The sequence below is a fragment of the Pelophylax lessonae genome, assembly GCF_965119305.1.
Source record: "Pelophylax lessonae genome assembly, chromosome: 8".
Lineage (NCBI taxonomy): Eukaryota > Metazoa > Chordata > Amphibia > Anura > Ranidae > Pelophylax > Pelophylax lessonae.
The window spans coordinates 188813408-188832039 of record NC_138775.1 but is presented as its reverse complement, the minus strand read 5'-3'; the positions used below and the strand labels follow the sequence as shown (position 1 = coordinate 188832039).

Sequence of the window (18632 nt, the reverse complement as noted above, 5' to 3'; positions counted from 1 at the left end):
TCTAAATTTGGAATTCAGGGACCCATGTTCTCTGCGATTTCGGCACTCTACACGAAGCCCTCGGCCAGGGTGTTTACGTCGAGTGCGCTGTCAGACAAATTTGCAATCACTAATGGTACGCGCCAAGGGTGCCCGTTGTCCCCGCTTATCTTTTCCCTAGTAATGGAACCTCTGGCAGAGGCCATTAGAAGCGACCCGGGAATTTCTGGAATCAAAGTGGGGGGCAGGGACCACAAAATTGGGCTCTTCGCGGACGATGTGATCCTCACCTTGACTTCCCCGGAGGGGTCCCTTCGAAACCTGCAGCGTCACCTAGACGCTTTCGGAGCTATATCTTATTATAAACTAAATGTGACTAAATCCATGTGCCTGCCGACCTTTCTATCCGCCAGGGAGCTGAAGGGACTTAAAGCTCAGTATCCCTTTCAGTGGTCTTCTAGATCAGTCCCGTACTTGGGTATATCTTTGGTGGCTCCGACATCCCTAACATACCATGTTAATTTCTCTAAATTACTATCTACCGTCACGGAGGACCTAACGCATATGGCATCTTATGAACTGTCGTGGTTAGGGCGCATTGCTGCGCTTAAGATGTTGGTGCTACCGAAGATATTATATTACTTTCGGACACTACCGGTGGCAATACCAGCATCCTTTTTTCACAATATGGACAAGATGTTTAGGAGGTTCCTGTGGGGGGGCAAAGTACCAAAAGTCCCATACTCTGTGTTGATAAGGTCTAGGGCCAAAGGGGGAACAGGATTCCCATGCCTTAGGAAGTACTACTCAGCGGCTCTGTTGGATCAGGCAAAAGCTTGGTTTGACCCCGAGCCAGACAAACTATGGGTCCACCTGGAAAAGGCAGTGGTAGCGGATAAGGAACTCCCAGCCCTGCTACTGGCTTCCTTGACAAAACGTGAGGTGTATACCCCGGACTTGGCCTCTCTCAGGGCTACGTTGGGAGCGTGGGGGGAGGTGCAAACATTGAAAGGGATCCCTAGGAATAAGGTGACACTGAAGCTAGCAGCTTATGAATTCCTTATCCCATCTTTGAGAATTCCGCCTGAGGCGATATCTAGATCCGCCACATATGGGGAGCTGCGCTCTACCTGTACTGATAGGCCTTCTTTTTTTTGGGCCCAATTGCACCACTATCATATTAAACATCCAGACCCGACAATTGAGGTGCCATCGGAGGTGTGGGACTATATGCTCATCAGCTATCATAAGCCGAAAGGCCTCTCGTGGTTTTATCACACCTTGCAACACCAATCTAGATGTAATAGAACGGCCTCCATGGCAGCATGGGAGGCCGACATGGGGGAGGAGTTTTCGGAGCGGGACTGGAAGATTGCCATCCGCTCCGGTTATTCCTACTCTCATTGCACCAATCACTGGGAGGTGTCCCTTAAGATCCTCCACCGCAGCTACCTGACCCCAGTTAGACTGAAGAAAATGTATAAAGAGGTGGCCCCTTCCTGTTGGAGAGGTTGTGGGGAGTTGGGGACACTGTATCACCTTCTGTGGCAGTGTAAGAAATTGAAGGGTTATTGGGCGGCTGTGTTCGCCCTGCTTCGGTCACTGACTGGGGAGTCGATCCCGATGTCCCCAGCTTTGGCTCTCCTGAGTCTAGGAATCCAACGGATCCCTCCTCTCCATCGTATCATAGTGACCCATGTTCTAACAGCGGCCAGAATGACAATCACGGCAGCCTGGAGGTCTGATACTGCCCTCTCAACAATGGAAGTGGTTGCTAGGGTCCGAGCTCAATGCTCCTATGAGAAATTTTTTGCTAATATGAACAGCCGCAGTCTGCAGTTCGAACAAACCTGGAATAGTTGGTCACTGAAATTCCCAGGGTAGGAACAGTCCTGCGCTGGGGCATTTCGATGTATTTATCTCTAAGTAAATTGTGAATGTTGACGAGTAAATGCTTTAGAGGCTAAGGTTATTGACTGTCCTGTTGATAGTCTTGTGTACCAATATTTAAACTACCCAGTTATACAAGGGTTGAAGAGTTATTAGTGGTATATGTGCCCACCCTATCTGGCGCCGGTTGGGCGTGGGGGGGGTGCCCTGGGGACCGGTGCCCGGCCCCGGCGGGGGACGGCGGGGGGTTGTGCTGGGCCACAGTGTTGGTCCCGATAGGGGTGGTCTGGCGCGGCCTTCCTGTCGGAACTTGCGGGATTTTTCGGCTGGGGGCTGGTCTGGGGGGCATCCCGTTCCGGAGGTTGAGATGGCGCTGGCCAGTGGTGGTGCCAAGTACGCAATGTTTACTATGATTGTTGCTGTCTTCAACCAGTGTACCTGTATGCTGTAATTGTTATTTGTTCCTTTTGAAAAAGATTTAATATATCAATCTTCCTAAAGTTACTGCAAATTGTGCTTACTATATCCTCTTATGCAATGTGATAATAATAAATGAGTGTAATCAACTTTAAAATATCAGAAACAGTCCATAAAGTGCTTGAAAACTTTGATAATATATTGAAAATAAGTCCATAGTGAATAATTAGTGCCAAGTGCTTGTAAATTGTCCTCTAATTGTGCTCGAGCCACCCAGTGTGTGGCTGTGCTCCCGACCAAAGTGTGTGACCAGTTTGTCACAAATCCTTATCACACCGTGCACCCCCTTGTGATTGGGCGCTCACCTCAAATAAGGGATGTAAATACCAAAAACGTAGACAATGGTTCCTCCTTGGGATCACCTCTCCTTACTTCCACTCAGACCCTGATGGCTCACTGAAACCACCTTCCAACCTGTACCAGCAGCGCTCCAAGTGGGCGATGTTATATACCATGCGGAAAAAAATTTCTCAAGATAGTGCTTATACCCTTTTACAGCTTTATTGTAGATTAAAATATAAGTAATCTCACTCACATTTTATGGTGCATACATGCACGTATGAATCACCATTCAGCTTATGCTGAGTCACCTCCGGATACCTTCCTGGTGCAATGGGAGCCGCCTCGGCTGTATGACCCTCCTATCTGGTCCGCCTGACAGTCTCACCTACGATCGGTGCAATGCTCCATCCGTCCTTGCCCCTCCCCTACGCGTGACGACACAGGGACCTCGTATGTTCCTCAGGGGGATTTGATTGGACGGCGGATCGGTAGTTGCAACCGATCATAGGTGAGACTGTCAGGCTGAGAGAAATTTTTTGAGAATTTTTTTTCCGCATGGTATATATATCATCGCCCACTTGGAGCGCCGGTGGTACAGGTTGGAAGGTGGTTTCAGTGAGCCATCAGGGTCTGAGTGGAAGTAAGGAGAGGTGATCCCGAGGAGGAACCATTGTCTACGTTTTTGGTATTTACATCCCTTATTTGAGGTGAGCGCCCAATCACAAGGGGGTGCACGGTGTGATAAGGATTTGTGACAAACTGGTCACGCACTTTGGTTGGGAGCACAGCCACACACTGGGTGGCTCGAGCACAATTAGAGGACAATTTACAAGCACTTGGCACTAATTATTCACTATGGACTTATTTTCAATATATTATCAAAGTTTTCAAGCACTTTATGGACTGCTTCTGATATTTTAAAGTTGATTACACTCTATTATTATCACATTGCATAAGATGATATAGTAAGCACAATTTGCAGTAACTTTAGGAAGATTGGTATATTAACTATTGATATAGCACTCAGCACTTTATAAATGTATTTTATTGATTTTTACAAATTGATGTTATAAGATGGTATGCACTATATTATTTATGTTTATATTTATAAGAAGTTTATATACACCACTTATACCAGAACTAGGGCAGATGCGAATATTTTATACCTATAGTGTTACAGATTTTTATTTTTGCGCAACACTAATTATACAACATTTTGGACTGTTTTTAGTGTTACTCACCTACTTCTTTTGTGTATGCAATTGATCACCAGGTTGAAGGGTGATATACTCATACATTTTTTCTGTATTTTGACTGAGGTTTATACTGTATGTTTTGAATTTTCACTTTACTTATTGTTTATCATTTTTATTAGTGCTGCTTTTTGGTTTATAATTTATTTGATTGATTGGTATCACAGTTTCACAGTGGCTGCTTGTTAGATTAATGACCTAGCAGGGATTTAAAATTTTTATTGGAATACAGGATTTCTGTTTAAAACTCAACTCAAGGTGGCAGAAAGTACTATCCTTGCAATATCCAGCAGTCCTGCACTCTTAACTATAGACAGCAAGAGCCCATGCACATCTTGGTAGAGAGGAGAAGAGCGCCGACTACCAGGAAGTGAGAATTAATGTAAGGAATTTTGCTTATTTCAATCCCCCTAGACAAAACAAACCGTGAGGTGGCAAGGAGGCCAGGTCCTACTGCAAGGATACTTTTTACTGTTGACTGAACTTCAACTATAATGATCACTCGTACAACACTATGTAGGCATTTAAAGAGCATAGAAGCACAGAAGTCTGTTCCTAGGGTTGACAATCTCAAGCACTCATTACGTGAAATATTTGACACACTGCTGCAGATATAAACCTGCTAGCAAGCACCAGGTGTCAGTCTCTAAAGTGATTCATTCTCCAATCTCCACCATAAGTACTGTAGTAGAAAGGAGAAAGATAGCTACATTTCAGGATAAAAAGCAGCCATCACGGTTTGTTACAATCCAGTGCAAGACGAACCACCCAGACTCAACCCTCTAATAGGTTTCACTTGCAATGAGCTTGGTTGTAAAGCACTCCTATTTTGAATAAGCAAGCACCACCCTTCCAACATCTGTTGACCAACAATGGATGCCAATGTCTAAGGGTGTCCAACTGTATCTAAGGAAGGTTGGACATAAACACACGATCCAACCACCCTCATGCCCCACTCTCAGCCTCCTAATGCTCAGATATGACAGCATTGCTCTGCCACGTTTTGTGTTTGTTATAGAATACACTCCATGCACACAAATGTCTATTCCTAAGAATTTGTGTCTGAATGGAGAGATAACTCTAGAGATAATAATTTTAAATTAAAGTTTAAAGCACAGCCTAAAAGTACCAAAATGGAAAACTAAAAATATTGGAACTCTTACCTGTAAGAACAATAAGGATTTTCCCTTTTAAACAGCATGGGCTCCTATCACCATGCTGCTTGGCACAGTGTAGTCAGATGGGTAAAAAACAAGGGCTCTTCTAGAAAATGATTGTATTTTTTGGCTGCAATACCTCAACAGGCTTAACCTGTAATTGGTGCGGTTGATGAAATCCATAGCAGAAATGTTGTCAGCTTCAAGATGTAGGGTTAGGGAAAGTGATACGGGAAAAAGGTCTATAAAATTCAAATCTTTGCATTTTATGGTTGTTCAACAGACATTATTACAGTGAGTGAAATCCTTAGTGTTAATTCCAGCAGCTGCAAGATGATAATGTGAGAAGAAAAACTTTTTTTTTTTTTTTTTTTAGGTGTTTACCTCAAGTAGTACTGATACTATGTAAGAAGTGCTAAAATAATCTTACCTGTTCGTAATAGTTTATCTGGCAATCTGCCATATTTACAAACGTATCTTTTAAGTCTGATCTCATGTTTTTTGTCCATCTCTCCCAATCGGCTTTCAAAGCATTGTTGGCACATTCAACTTTGTCTTCCAGTTTCCCGACCTCTTCTTTCAGCTGCAATTAAAAATGTATTTTATAAGCAGATAAAATGGATACATGATTTCAAAGAAAATATGAATGTGTAAAAGAGAAGTGGAGTGCAATGTCTGCATTTAAGCTGTGCCAAGCCTGTAATACATTTTGATATTCTCAGTATGATGAAGAACCTGATCTGAGCAGTACCCAAATATGTAAAGAGTTAAAGTGGTTCTAAAGGCTCAAGGTTTTTTACCTTAATGCATTAAGGTAAAAAAAAAATCTTCTGATTGAAGCTTCCTACCCCCCCCCCCCCCAACCACCCTTTATACTTACCTGAGCTCTATCTGGATCCAGCGATGTGCATGAAAGCAACGGATCTCCGGGGTATTTTTCTCCTCAATAGGTCACACAGCAGCAGTGTACATTCACGGGAACGCAGCTCGGGAGCCAGCCTGCCGAGTGCCCCCATAACAAGAGGCTTGGTTATTGGGGGCATTCAGCAGGGGGGAGGAGCCAGGATCGCTGGCAGGGGACCTAAAAAGAAGAGGATCGAGGCTGCTTTATGCAAAACCACTGCACGGAGCGGGTAAGTATAACATATACAACATGCATGTCGTTTAAAAAAAAAAAATAATAATCTTGCCTTTAAAATCCCTAAAGAATGTATCTCCTACAAAAATCTCTAATTTAGTGTATAACTAAGCATCATATGCATGAACCGTGGGGGCTCTATAATCTCCTACTGTCGTAGAACACTGAGCTGCAAAAGAGGGTGTACTGTACATGTTAAGGTATGGAAGGAAGCTGAGCACTTGGTTCCTGAGTTTTCTGGGGCTTTGCATCCAATGCGCGGTATGCGAGGAGAGGAGAGGAAAATGTAATGAGCATCTGAAAAAGTAAGCATTTTTTTTTTCAAAACCAAGCACAGTATGTTACTGTATTGAACACTGTAAGGCCTCTTGCACACGATACTCCTGTTTGAGCATCTCCTTTTGGCCTCTTGCACACAATACTCCTGTTTGAGCATCTACTTTTTCCAGACCTTTTTTTTTGTATGTATTTGCGAGTATTTGAGAGTATTCGCGAGTATTTGTGTGCATTGAGGCTTAAATTACTGACCAAAAATGCAGATTTTTCTATTTTGTTCTTACTGAAGAATGCACAGTGCTTGTTTACGCTCCTGTGTGCATAGGCACATTACAATTAATGGGCTGTATTTTAGCTCAAAAAGCTGTACTGAGCATTTTCAAGCCACGAGATGCTCAAACAAGGAGTATCGTGTGCAAGAGGCCTAATGCATATAAAAGTTTTTGGAAAAAAGTAAGTAAAAATGTAAGTAATTCAGCAGTGCTGAAATAGGGTGCCAGGGGATGCAGATGTAAGCAGTGATGGAAGAGTTTGGCAGGGGATGAAAAGGTGAGTAAAATTGGAATAGTGGTTGAGGGTGCAGGAGTTAACTCTTGTGTTGGGAGATGTGCATACATGCTGGGTTTGAGAGGGATCAGTGTGCCCTTTACCTGCGCCTTAGGAGCGATAGCACAGATTAGAAGGGTGGCAAAGACACCTGAGGCAGAGGAGGCAATGAATGACACACAACTAGCACTGTTAAGTTATCCGCAGCAGAACAGATTTGTCACCTGATCTACCTAGCAGTCACTTTGCCCCATGCCACACTTTGGACCAATGTTTCCCAAACTTTTTTCATTAAGGCACCCTTTAAAATTTTGGACACCCAATGTTAGAAGTGATTTATTCTTCTAAAGCAAATACAACTTTGCACACTAATACCGAATAGTATTCCAACATTTCTCTTCTCTCTCAGTTTCTTGCCCTCTCTCAGTTATTGTGACCTCAGTAGTGACAAAGAGGGGCAAACAAGGATTCTGTGCAGGCGCCTGACCTCCTACTTATCAACCGATGACACAACTGGTTGTTAGGATGCCGGCGGCTAGAAGGTTGTAATGGTTGACCATGAAAACCTCTGGCTTTGTGTAACTAAAAGACAGGCTTCATCCACCTGCTGGCTTGTATACAATTTTTGGGCAATTTTTAGGCATTTTACCAAGGCACCCCTGAAGAAACCTGAAGGCACCCTGGTTGAAAAAAGGATGCTTTAGACAGACTGCACAGACTAAAAAGTTGAGGCTAGGTTTACAAATACATAAATAATTTTACCAATGAACAATACCTTCCCGATTATGTTTCTCTCTTTATCATAAATCTTCCTGTATATAAAGCATTTTTAAATTAAATGGTGCATAAAAAAAATGCAGTATGTAAAGTGTTGCATACTGCATAAATGCTTGTAGTAATGCATGCTGCAGGGGGCGCCATATATCTGCAGTTCAGCTTTAAATACAGTATTGATATATCATAAAACAATTAGAATTTTCCAAATGACATAGGAGAATCATAAAACATGCATAGGTTCTGTTCAGCCTAAACAAGAGCAATGTATAAATGTATGGAGTAGCTGCTACACATTTCTAGAATTCCTCACTCTCTGCCACTGATAAATGCCATCTGTGTTCTTGTCTACAAATAAAAAAATTAAATACATAAAAATCTTCAAGCCATTGGACATCCCTTGGGTGAGAGGAACCCGAAAATGATACACAGATTGTGTTTTCTGCATATGAAAACTGGCACAGAATAAAACCATGCATATTATGCTGGCATCTGCAATTGTTTTGTAATTGGCCAGATTGAATGATCATGTTTTGATGTACAGATTGGTTTTAGGCTTGTATTTTCCTAAGGGATAGATGTTAAGAAAGTAATTGTTTAACATAAAGACCCCAAATTCAAATATGAAAACATCTTTCTTGGTAGGGTTTCATTTGATTTTATCACAAACAGTGTACACAGCGGAAATGTATTTAAGAAAATTATCATCATTCAAAAAAACTGTAGCAGATCTAAATGAATAATACAGGAAATATTCCAGACATAGAACACTTACAAAGGATGATCTATAAAAAAAAGAGAGAAAGAAAAAACAAGGTCTTACTGCATAAAAACAATCATGCGTTAACTGAATGCATGACTAATTGAAACTTATTGGCTGTTACTGGTAACACTTCCAATTTCCTGGGATGCATTTATACATTTTTTATAAAGGTTGAGTCAGGCTAAGAGCCCAAACAATTTTTATAAATCTATATATGGTTTTCCAACCAATGAATATTGTCTAACATACTTTTGCACATTTTACCATTTTGTTAAATAAATAACGTACAAAATCTTATATCACAGGAAAGCACATGAGCCGCCTAAATTTACGGATTTATCAAAATAGCCCCTTGCAGCTCCTATTTAACCACTTGCCGACCGCCGCATGACTATTTACTGCGAAAGTCAGCCCCTCACAGGCAGAGTGACGTAGGTCTGCGTCGCTAGCATGTGAGGGTCTAGAGAGCGAACGCGCACCGCCTGAGGCGCGCTCCCGCTCCCGAGTGGTCACGGACCCCTCCGCGCGTGTGACCGGCGGACCCGATGTCCGCCGGTCACTCGGCGATCATCAGGGGAGAGGGAGAAAGGCGGGCGGCTAATGTAAACAAGCGGCCTGTCATTCTCCCCGGTGTATGAATGATGATCATACGGTTCTACTATGTAGAACCGTTGATCACTGTTCATACATCTCAAGCCACAGCCAATCACAGTTAGAATCACGCCCCTAGGGACACACATAGACCCTCCCTCTCAAAAAAAGTTAACCCCTTCACTGCCAGTGTAATTTTACAGTAACAGTGCATATGTATAGCACTGATTACTGTAGAAATGTCACTGGTACCCCCAAAAGTGTAAAAAATGTCAGTCAAGGGTCCAATCTGTCTGCCGCAATGTCGCAGTACTGCAAAAAAAAAAAAAAAAAATCGCAGATCGCCGCCATTACGCGTTAAAAAAAAAAAACACCAAAAATGACAAAAATCTTTCCCTTTGTTAGTAAACGCGATAACTTTTGCGCAAACCAATCAAAATACGCTTTTTGCGATTTTTTTTACCAAACATATGTAGCATAAAACAAATTGGCCGAAAATGTTAAAAAATTTTGATTTTTACTTTTTTTTTGGGGGGCATTTCATATAAAAAATGTGAAAAATATTGTTATTTTTGCAAAATTGACGCTCTTTTTTTGTTTATAGCGCATGATCAAAAAATCGCACAGGTGATCAAATACCACCAAAAGAAAGCTCTGTTTGTGGGAAAAAAAAGGATGTCAAATTTGTTTAGGTACAGCGTTGCACGACCGCGCAATTGTCCGTTAAAGTCACGCAGTGCCGAATCGCAAAATACCCCCTGGTATTTTAGCAGCCAAATCCTCCGGGGCTTAAGTGGTTAAAAGATACTTGGGGATGCAAATATATAGTTTTATAAATACTGGACTTGCAGTATACCTAAGCTGTATCTGAATTATTGTGTCTCCTAATGAACCTCAAGAAATGGATTTTATCCTAAGTACAGAAATCTCAGTAGCTGGATGTCAAAAAACCGAAGTACTCTCAGATCTGGTAGAGTGCGCCTTGAAAGGAAAGGGTAGCACATTACTTTTGGTTTGTCTGAGCCACCAAGAAAAGGTGGAATGAGAAGCTGGTTCTTTCCGATGAGGACTATCTGGAATGACAAAGAGAGAATCAGTCTTTCTGAATGAACCAGTGGCTGCAAGGTAAAACTGCACAGCACAAGCTACATCCAGGCAAAGGAGAGAAATGACATTCTGGGGAACTGGAGCTGGACAAAGGGATTGAAGAATGATGTTCAGGTGAAAGACACACACTACATTGTCCTTGTATAGTACCATAAAAAGGTTCTTTACATTAGAAGGCTGCCAGCCCATACAATTTGCAGATGTGATAGGTTCAAATGACGCAAATAAGCTTTTTTCTCTAAGTGAGGAGAGAACAGAATTTAAATCCTACAGAGTCAAGGGAGAGCCACAGGAGACACCATGCACAAAAATCCTGATCAAAGTATAGGAAGCCAGAGGTCTCTGGAACAGCTATCACAGAGAACTGATTCTTGATGGTAGTAAGGGCCAAGTGTTGATCCAGGCAGGTTTGAAAAAAGCTAAGATGCGCTCCAATGTGAATTCCCTGCGATAAAAGTTACTTGCCTCTCTAACTGTATGATGTTCTCTTTGTACCACAAATACATCTTGTCTCCTTATTTCTCCTCTTTTTTTAGTTTGGTTATACCACAATGGAACTAAATTTCCTTATTCCTGATACAATTTACTCCAGTCGGAACATCTAAATTGATGAAACAATTGTACTCCTTGTTCATTTTACTGAAAATTCTAATAAGTAAATATTTAAATTAAAAGTTTCTTGCCTCAGATATGCCTACATTGTGGCATAAAAGTTTCTTGACACACGCCAAGCAAAGTATGATTACTATGTGTGATAGTACACGTTGCAGGAAGTAGAATTCCTAGCTTTCCTCATGGGGGAGGGGAGAATCACCGATTGAGAGATGCCTCTCAATCATATGGATGATCTGGAAAAGCCCACCACAGACCATCAGCTAGGAACACAACCAGGTTGGAGTACCACATCCTCCTGGGCTAGTCCAGAACTATGACATGGATCAGGCTGTACTGATCCCACAGGCCCACAAGAGCATCCACTGCTTTCACTAGAGGATCCCTGTACCTGAATACAAATTTGCCCAGTTAGTTGTAGTAACTTGTGGTCCATATCCAGCATCCCTACCTATGACAAGTTCTAGAACGCCTCTGGGTGTTTGAACCACATTTCCTGGTTCAGGTGCTGCCAGGTGAGGAAGTCTGCCTGACAATTGTCCGCACCTGGGATATAAATGGCAGACAAAGCTGAAATATTACGTTCTGCCCAGGAGAGGATCTATTCTTTTGCTCTGACGGCAGCAAGACTTCTGGTTCTTCATTTGATGGTGATGTACACCACTGTCTTGACACTGTTGGACTGAGTCCATATGTGATAACCCTCCAAATGGAATTGTCAAATGTTAAATGCAAGACAAAATTCCTATGATATCCAGGTCCCTTGCACTAACAAGGTGTCCAGGACTCCACCCTAGTCCAAAAAACTGGCATCTGTTGTGAAAACCTTGTCAAAAGCAAGAGTCCTGAGCCTCCAAGCCTGGGAAAACCTGGTGCTTGGTGCCAGATTAATTTGGTTTGTCCAAGAAAAGAACTGACTTTTCCCACGACAGGATTTTGTGTTGTGACACCGGCAGGTTGGAAGTAATGAACTGGTGAGGGGGCTGGGAGCAGAATTCTAACGTTTAACTCCTTAAAACTTGCATGCACGCATCTGAAATACCAATTGCCCACAAAGGCAAACAGCTGCCCCTCCAAATAGTGAAGAAGATTTATCTGAGTTTGTGGGACTTGGAAGTGCAGGGTTTGCAAGCAGACTGGGAGCTAGATTTGCATTTGACATCAAGGTCTGGGGCCTGTGAGTAATGAAAAGGACTTTTCCTGGCCTCTGATAAGGAGTGAACCTTCCCAGGCAGAGCCCTAGGCTTATTCTACTGAGGAAGAGGAGTACTCCAACCCCTGTAACATCCTTTTTGAGGGGATTCAGGGAAGCTCCAAAAAGACAGTGTCCCTCAAACGGCAGGCACATGGGTTCTGCCACCCAATAGGAGACTTCTAATTTCTAAGGCTGCTATCATGAGCTCTAGATACTCTAAGATTAAATAATTCATTGCCATGGATGTGTGTACTCCTTGTGATAAGGTCCCTTTCATTGATTTTAGTTCATAAAGCTAGGGTGAAAAGTAAATCCCAAAATAGGTTATACTGCCAAAGAAAACAGACTTCTAGAGAGGTCCTCCAGTCATTTATCAGTGCAGTCCTTAAAGAGAGGATGACCAATAATGGCTGAAACAGCCTTCTTGACTGCAGTGAATTCATTCTGGGATACAGCCAAAGAGGCAGCTATGTCCGACAAAGCTAAGGAGGACTCTGCTGATGTCACATACTCTAAAATAGGACAAAAATTCTCACTGTCGGTGTCTGGAACTCCAGGGGGTACACTACAGGTAGCACCAGAACTGTTTAGTGGAGTCTTTGCTAGTAGAAGTTCGTATAGCTGGGCTGCCCCTATGTGTCAGGAAACAAGGTGTGTTGTACCACAAGGCAGAATTAAACTTAGCTCAGGGTACAAGACAAGGTCTCAGATACTTACAAATCTGGTATAGCAGGCAACTGAAGATAACCAAGGCAATGTAGGCTGGCAACAAAGATAAATGGTGGAATTCCACATGTCACTTGCAGACAGGAGCAGCAATGGGATAGTGTTTCCTCAACGTTGAATAGTGGGAGAGTGAGTTTTCAGAGGCAGGATACAGCTGAGGTTGTGCCACAGGTCTGGGCCTGGAAAGCACTTAATGGCTAACGCAATATACTCTGACCAAGAAAGTGCTACAATTCAGAACCCTGTGCCTGAAATCTTATTCCAAGCTGGCCCCGCAATTGTCCAGTCACGTGGGGGTCTTCCTACAGCACTACAAATTCAGGCTGAGAAAAGATGCTCTGGATAATGTAGCAGGAATCTTGATTGAAGAAAAATAGGACCTAGTAAAAAGGATAGACTTTTCTCAGCAGAGTAGAGAAAATACATCCATTCATCTTAGATGACAGCAAACCAATAAGGAATGCTGGGATTAGGAAGGGAAGTTTGACAGTGTCATACTCTCCAGTAGGCAGTCTATTAACCTGAATGTATATGAATTTGCGTGTCCCTCACTTCTCTCACAAGAAAAACAATTAGAGTTGCATACTAGAGTTAAAATATAACAATTGCAGTTGGAGAATCAATCACTCTCCTTTAATGTATTGACTTCTCCATCAGCAAATGTTTACAAAAAAGTCACATCCTCTGCTTTATAGACACCCTAAAGTCTGACATCAGCTCCCCCTGTGAATGTGGTAGACATAGCTAGGCATTGCACAGACATACAAATGTGAACTTGACCAGACCTAAAATGTTTCTAATGGAAAAGTGCAGGAACCTTGTGATACAGATTTTAGTCTTCAAACCTATCTGTCAAGCTTTCCTGGATCGTAGGTCCAGGTTGGACTGCAGGGCTCACATTTTTGTCCCCCGTTACTAAAATGAAGCTTGAACTTTTTTTTTTTGGTTGATGATGTTAAAAGTTGTGTAAGTACCGCAGGACTAATTAGTTCCCAATTGGATGTTCTAGATCAAGCTGAAATGGAATGCCTGAGTTGTAAGTTTTCGAAGAATAGAATGTTTGGTAGGCGATATTCCTCTCTCAGCGATTGAAAGTCCTTTAATAGACTTCCATGATATAGATGGGATATATAAAGCAAACTATGCTGAGACCAATTAGAGAAGTCCTGTAGTTATTATTGTTTATAATACGGTAATAGGTAGAGTAGCCCGTTTACTGGAAATGTCGTTTAGTTCCACACCAGGTTCTATTAGCGCCAACGTGGGGTATTGAGACAACTTTCCAAGTTCTCCTGCCTCTATGCATTCTATATTATTGCTGTTAGATAGCAGTTTAATGATAATATTTCTAACAGGGTCAGAGGACTCAGGATTTAACCAGCCTGTAATATGTCGTAATTAAATGGCTAGATAGTAGTAATATGGGTTAGGGGCTGCCAGTCTACTCCAGTCCTTTGCTTCCTGCAGAGTTTCCAGTTTAATACAGGGAATTTGTTTCCTCCATATCAGTACGGAATATGCCACTGCCTTTTTTAAAAATATGGATAGGAATCCAGATTGTGGGATCGTGCAGTGCATAAATTGGGGGTCTCGGTTTTGTGGAAGTACTAGCATGCCGCTCAACTAACCCACCTAATCCGCTTTCACTCCCGGGACCCCCATCCCATCTGGATGCGATTGGAATCGGCACATTTCCCACATGTGCCAATCCATCATATGTTGTGGCTACGGGCCAAGGACAGACTGGGGGTTCTTTGCCCCACCCTGTCCCCTCTTTGGCAATATAGGATAGATTGTCGAAAACTTAAACATAACTTTAAGTCCCCCCCATGCTCCCTTGGCACCCCTCTTAGGCAACCCCTTGTTCCCTCCGGGCCTCTGTCCCTCAGTATTCGAGTGGTGGACGAAGAAAGGTTTTCTTAGGTTGGTGGATCTGTGCGATCATAGGGGATTGCTCACTAGAGCCCAGTTGCGGGAGAAACATTCCCTCCCAGTGAGAGAATACTATCGTTATACCCAACTTTCTCACTATGTAACCTCCCTTAAGCGCAAATGTGATATTACCACCTCCACACCGATGGAGTACTTATGCCGTACGTTGGATAAACAAAAAAGCTGCATAGCCACGATCTATAACATACTGCATGAAGATGACATTAATCTTCCTTATATGATGTGCTGGGAGGAGGATTTGGGTGAGGAACTAGGCCGCACAGAATGGAACTCTCTAGCTCTGTTTAACTCTAAATCCATACTTAATACGTCTTTAATAGAAGCGAACTATAAGGTGTTTTTACGGTGGCACATGGTCCCGGTCAGGTTGGCGGCAGCAGTTCGGACTGCATCCCCCAACTGCTTCAGGGGATGCGGACAAATGGGCACCATCCTTCATACTTGGTGGACTTGCTCGAAAGTCAGACCATTCTGGATCCGCACATATAACTTTATATATTCTATAACACATGTTAACCTAGTGAAAGCTCCCCAACAGGCACTTTTGGGTAGACTTGTCGAGGGAATCCCTAAACACACTAAACGCCTCATAGCTTTTATATTCACGGCCGCTAAAATTGCAATAGCCCGTTCATGGCGGACTCCGGTGGTGCCGATTTAGCTGCTGAAAGCGAAGCTGACCTGGATTATGATAAATGAAAGGATGGTGGCGTTACTTAATGACAAAATGCGCCTATTTGAAAAAACTTGGAACCCCTGGATGAGGTACTTAGCTGGCCCCCCTTAGGCAGAGGGGGAGCAGTTGACCACATGACTTGTGTGTGAACCTGACTCAGAGGATATGGGCCTGGACGCCAACCCCCCCCTTTTTTCCACCGCTACTGCTCCCTTTTACTATACATTTCCTGCTGCTCTTTAATTTTCCCTCTTTTTTCTCTTTGTCTTCTCTTTTTCCCCGTTTTTGTTTGTATGCTATAATGCCTGTCACAGGGATTATAGTGTCAGGGGACCATGGTTGGTCCGCTGTTACCGTTGACCATGGCCTCTGCCTCGGCTATGCACACAGGAAGGTTTCCTGTGGAATGGCAGTTGGCAGACGCCTCCACCGGTCTAGTGTGCGATATTGGGGTTGGGGGACCGCCTTCCCTCCTGGGGGCAGTAAGTTCCCCTGGGGGGCGGGGCCCCGGGCCAGCCAAAACTGAATGAGAGGGCTTGGGGGCTATGCCTATGTTAATGTTTAAGCCAGTATTCCATTGTTTCCATTTTTATATCTACTGTTTTGCGGATGCTGTGTTATTACTTAAATTTCTGGCCATGGCCTGACGGTATATTTTGCACTGTTGTGACCTTTTCATGAAAACTCAATAAAATATTGAAATATAAATATATCATCAAGGCAGCTGCTAGATATTGCTAATATACTGTATTTATTTATATAGTTTAGCACATCCACATCCTCCCATCAGCGCAGGGTGATAGAGATATTGGGCTTTGGTTTTATATTCTCTTTCCTTGATTTTAAATATAAATATAACCTATGGAGGTTGTTAGCCGTGGATCGGTTAGGTATGAGCCCCGATTGGTCTTGGTGGACAATTTTTGGTATAATTTTTGAGAGCCGCATTGCGAGAACTTTAGTGAGCAATTTCAGATCAGCTGTTAAAAGCAATATAGGTCTATAGGAGACTCACATTGATTAGGATCCTTTCCAGGCTTCAGAAAGCTTGAACTTCAGTGGGTAGTTAAAGGGCATGGAAAGGGCTTAATCCAGATTTGAGAAAAACTAAGCCCCCGCTGATCCATGCACAACAATCTGGTACCACTTATAGCGAGACAATGGTACAAGTTATAACAAAGAAGCAGATGCATCACATTCCTTCAAAATTAGGGTAGCAAGACAAACCTACATAAAGGTAAACCACAGTCTCGTCCAAATTATTTTGGTATAGGGCCCTCTTCGGCATCAATTGCTAAAGGAAAGCATAGGCAACACTGGTAACTAGTCCTTTGTTCTTGTCTTTGCCTTTTTCTTTAAACAATTTTTGGAACAGGACATTGAGATCACCCAGGGAAAAAATGTTAACATTTATATCCCCAGCCTCATTATGAATTAAGGGAAAGATATTCAACAAATGAATTACAATCTCTGTCACTTACCTAGATTATGTCTAAAGAGATGCACCCTGGATGAGCTTGTTTGAAGTTTCCGTGAATAAAAGTTGATTTGATGTTTTTTGATCCCTTACTCCCAATCTCCAGCTGCCCTCTATGAATACTTATCTTTTATTGATGTTTGTTACCCTGTGCTTTGCTTTATGTAATTACTTTCCTGGTTGGCTCATTAATTAGCTGTGGTAGTCAATCTCCATATGTTGTCCAGAGGCTTTAACCTAGCATTCTTTGCTACTTTAAAATAACACTCTTACGTGACCAACATTTGATGTTTGGAAGCAATACACCTGCTGAGATAACCTTGCATAAGATAAAAAGAAATAGGTTTCTGGAAGATTTTTTTTACTATTTTGATTTTAAAGTAATTAAACTGCCTTTTGTTATTTTTATGAATTACTGACAGGGAAAATAAAAACCTGTTGTTATATTATGGTGGACCACGTAAAAAAAAAAAAAAAAAGAAAAAAAAGGGAAGCGTTTCAAAGTCCATTAAGGGGTGCTGCCAGTCTATGTAAAATTATTGAATTAAAGGACAAAATTCAAGGACAAGTTCTGCAATATGCAATATCCCACTGCTTCTAGCCCTCAAATACACAGCTGAGCCATCATTCCCCCACAGTGGTTTACTTCACTCCAACAATAGAGGCCTCCCGCATGGTCTACATTTCTACTAGTAAAAATCTAGTGCCAGGCTGTACGATGCTTTGGCAGTATAGTCCATTCTATTTAAGTCTATGGGGCATTACTGCACAGGTGTTAACAACTTAACCCTAGAACCTTTTGGATGGTTACACAGAGCAAAAACCAAAGCTTTGGGAAGGATTAGATCCTTAAGGAGTAGGAGACGATAACGAGTGCGTCCACTACCAGAAGTGCTCATTACGTCATACAAAGATTTTCCAACTTGCTGGAAAATCTTAAAGGAGAAATAGGGTTAACGCTGTTTTGCCCTACTTCTACTCTGGGTCACAGGAGTGCACTTAGTTCTGCACTCCAGTGACTCATATTTAGCCGACAGCAAGCTAAAGTTTGCTATCGGCGTACATCACTCTCTGGATCAATCCTGACTTTAATGTCGGGTTCCACCCAAATATCTGACTGGCAGCAGGAGCTTGTTCTGCCCCTCATCACACTGCTGATAGCTTGAGCCAGCCGCTCTCCCGCCCCTCCACAGCCCAGAGCTCCAGTGAGTACTGGAGGGGCAGAGCAGAGAGCCAATGAATAACAGTCACTGGTTCTCTGCTCACTGAAAACCAAGACCTGAGTGATCAGCTGTCTTTGCTTGGTTCTCGGTCTTAGAGGCAGTGGAGTGACAGATACAGCATCAGACTGATGTTGCATCCACCTAGGCGAGTATAAATAATTATTTTAATTTTTTTAATTCCAATTCTTCTCTTTTAATGTGATTGGCCTGTTCTACTGCAAACAAGTTGTGAATACAACTTGTGTAATTCATGTGGTTGAGTGCAAAGAGATCACATTTTCTACAGGAAAGAAAAAAGGCTCCCAAAAACATCTTCCTGAAAGGCATCCAATTCGATGCCTCACATCCCGAATACTTACAGAACTACACTACCCTACCACTGACTGGTGGTAACGGAGATTCCATGCTCAGGGAGGAACAGATAGTGGAGCGATTTCAGGTGAAGGTAAAATACTGATGCATGGGAAACAGAATTATCAATGAGCGGATCTAGCATCAATTATAATTATGTCATGTTAACTGCATGCTAAGTAATAT

General features: G+C 42.5%; 1 protein-coding gene across 1 annotated transcript in view; it reads right to left on the bottom strand.

Annotated features, from left to right (window-relative positions):
* Positions 1-18632, bottom strand: part of SNX7 (sorting nexin 7) — a 176654-nt gene that overhangs the window by 35729 nt on the left and 122293 nt on the right. Inside the window, exon 8 of the mRNA XM_082265910.1 lies at positions 5469-5621. Within this exon, the coding sequence (XP_082122036.1) occupies positions 5469-5621 (153 nt within the window). The remainder of the gene's footprint in view (positions 1-5468; positions 5622-18632) is intronic.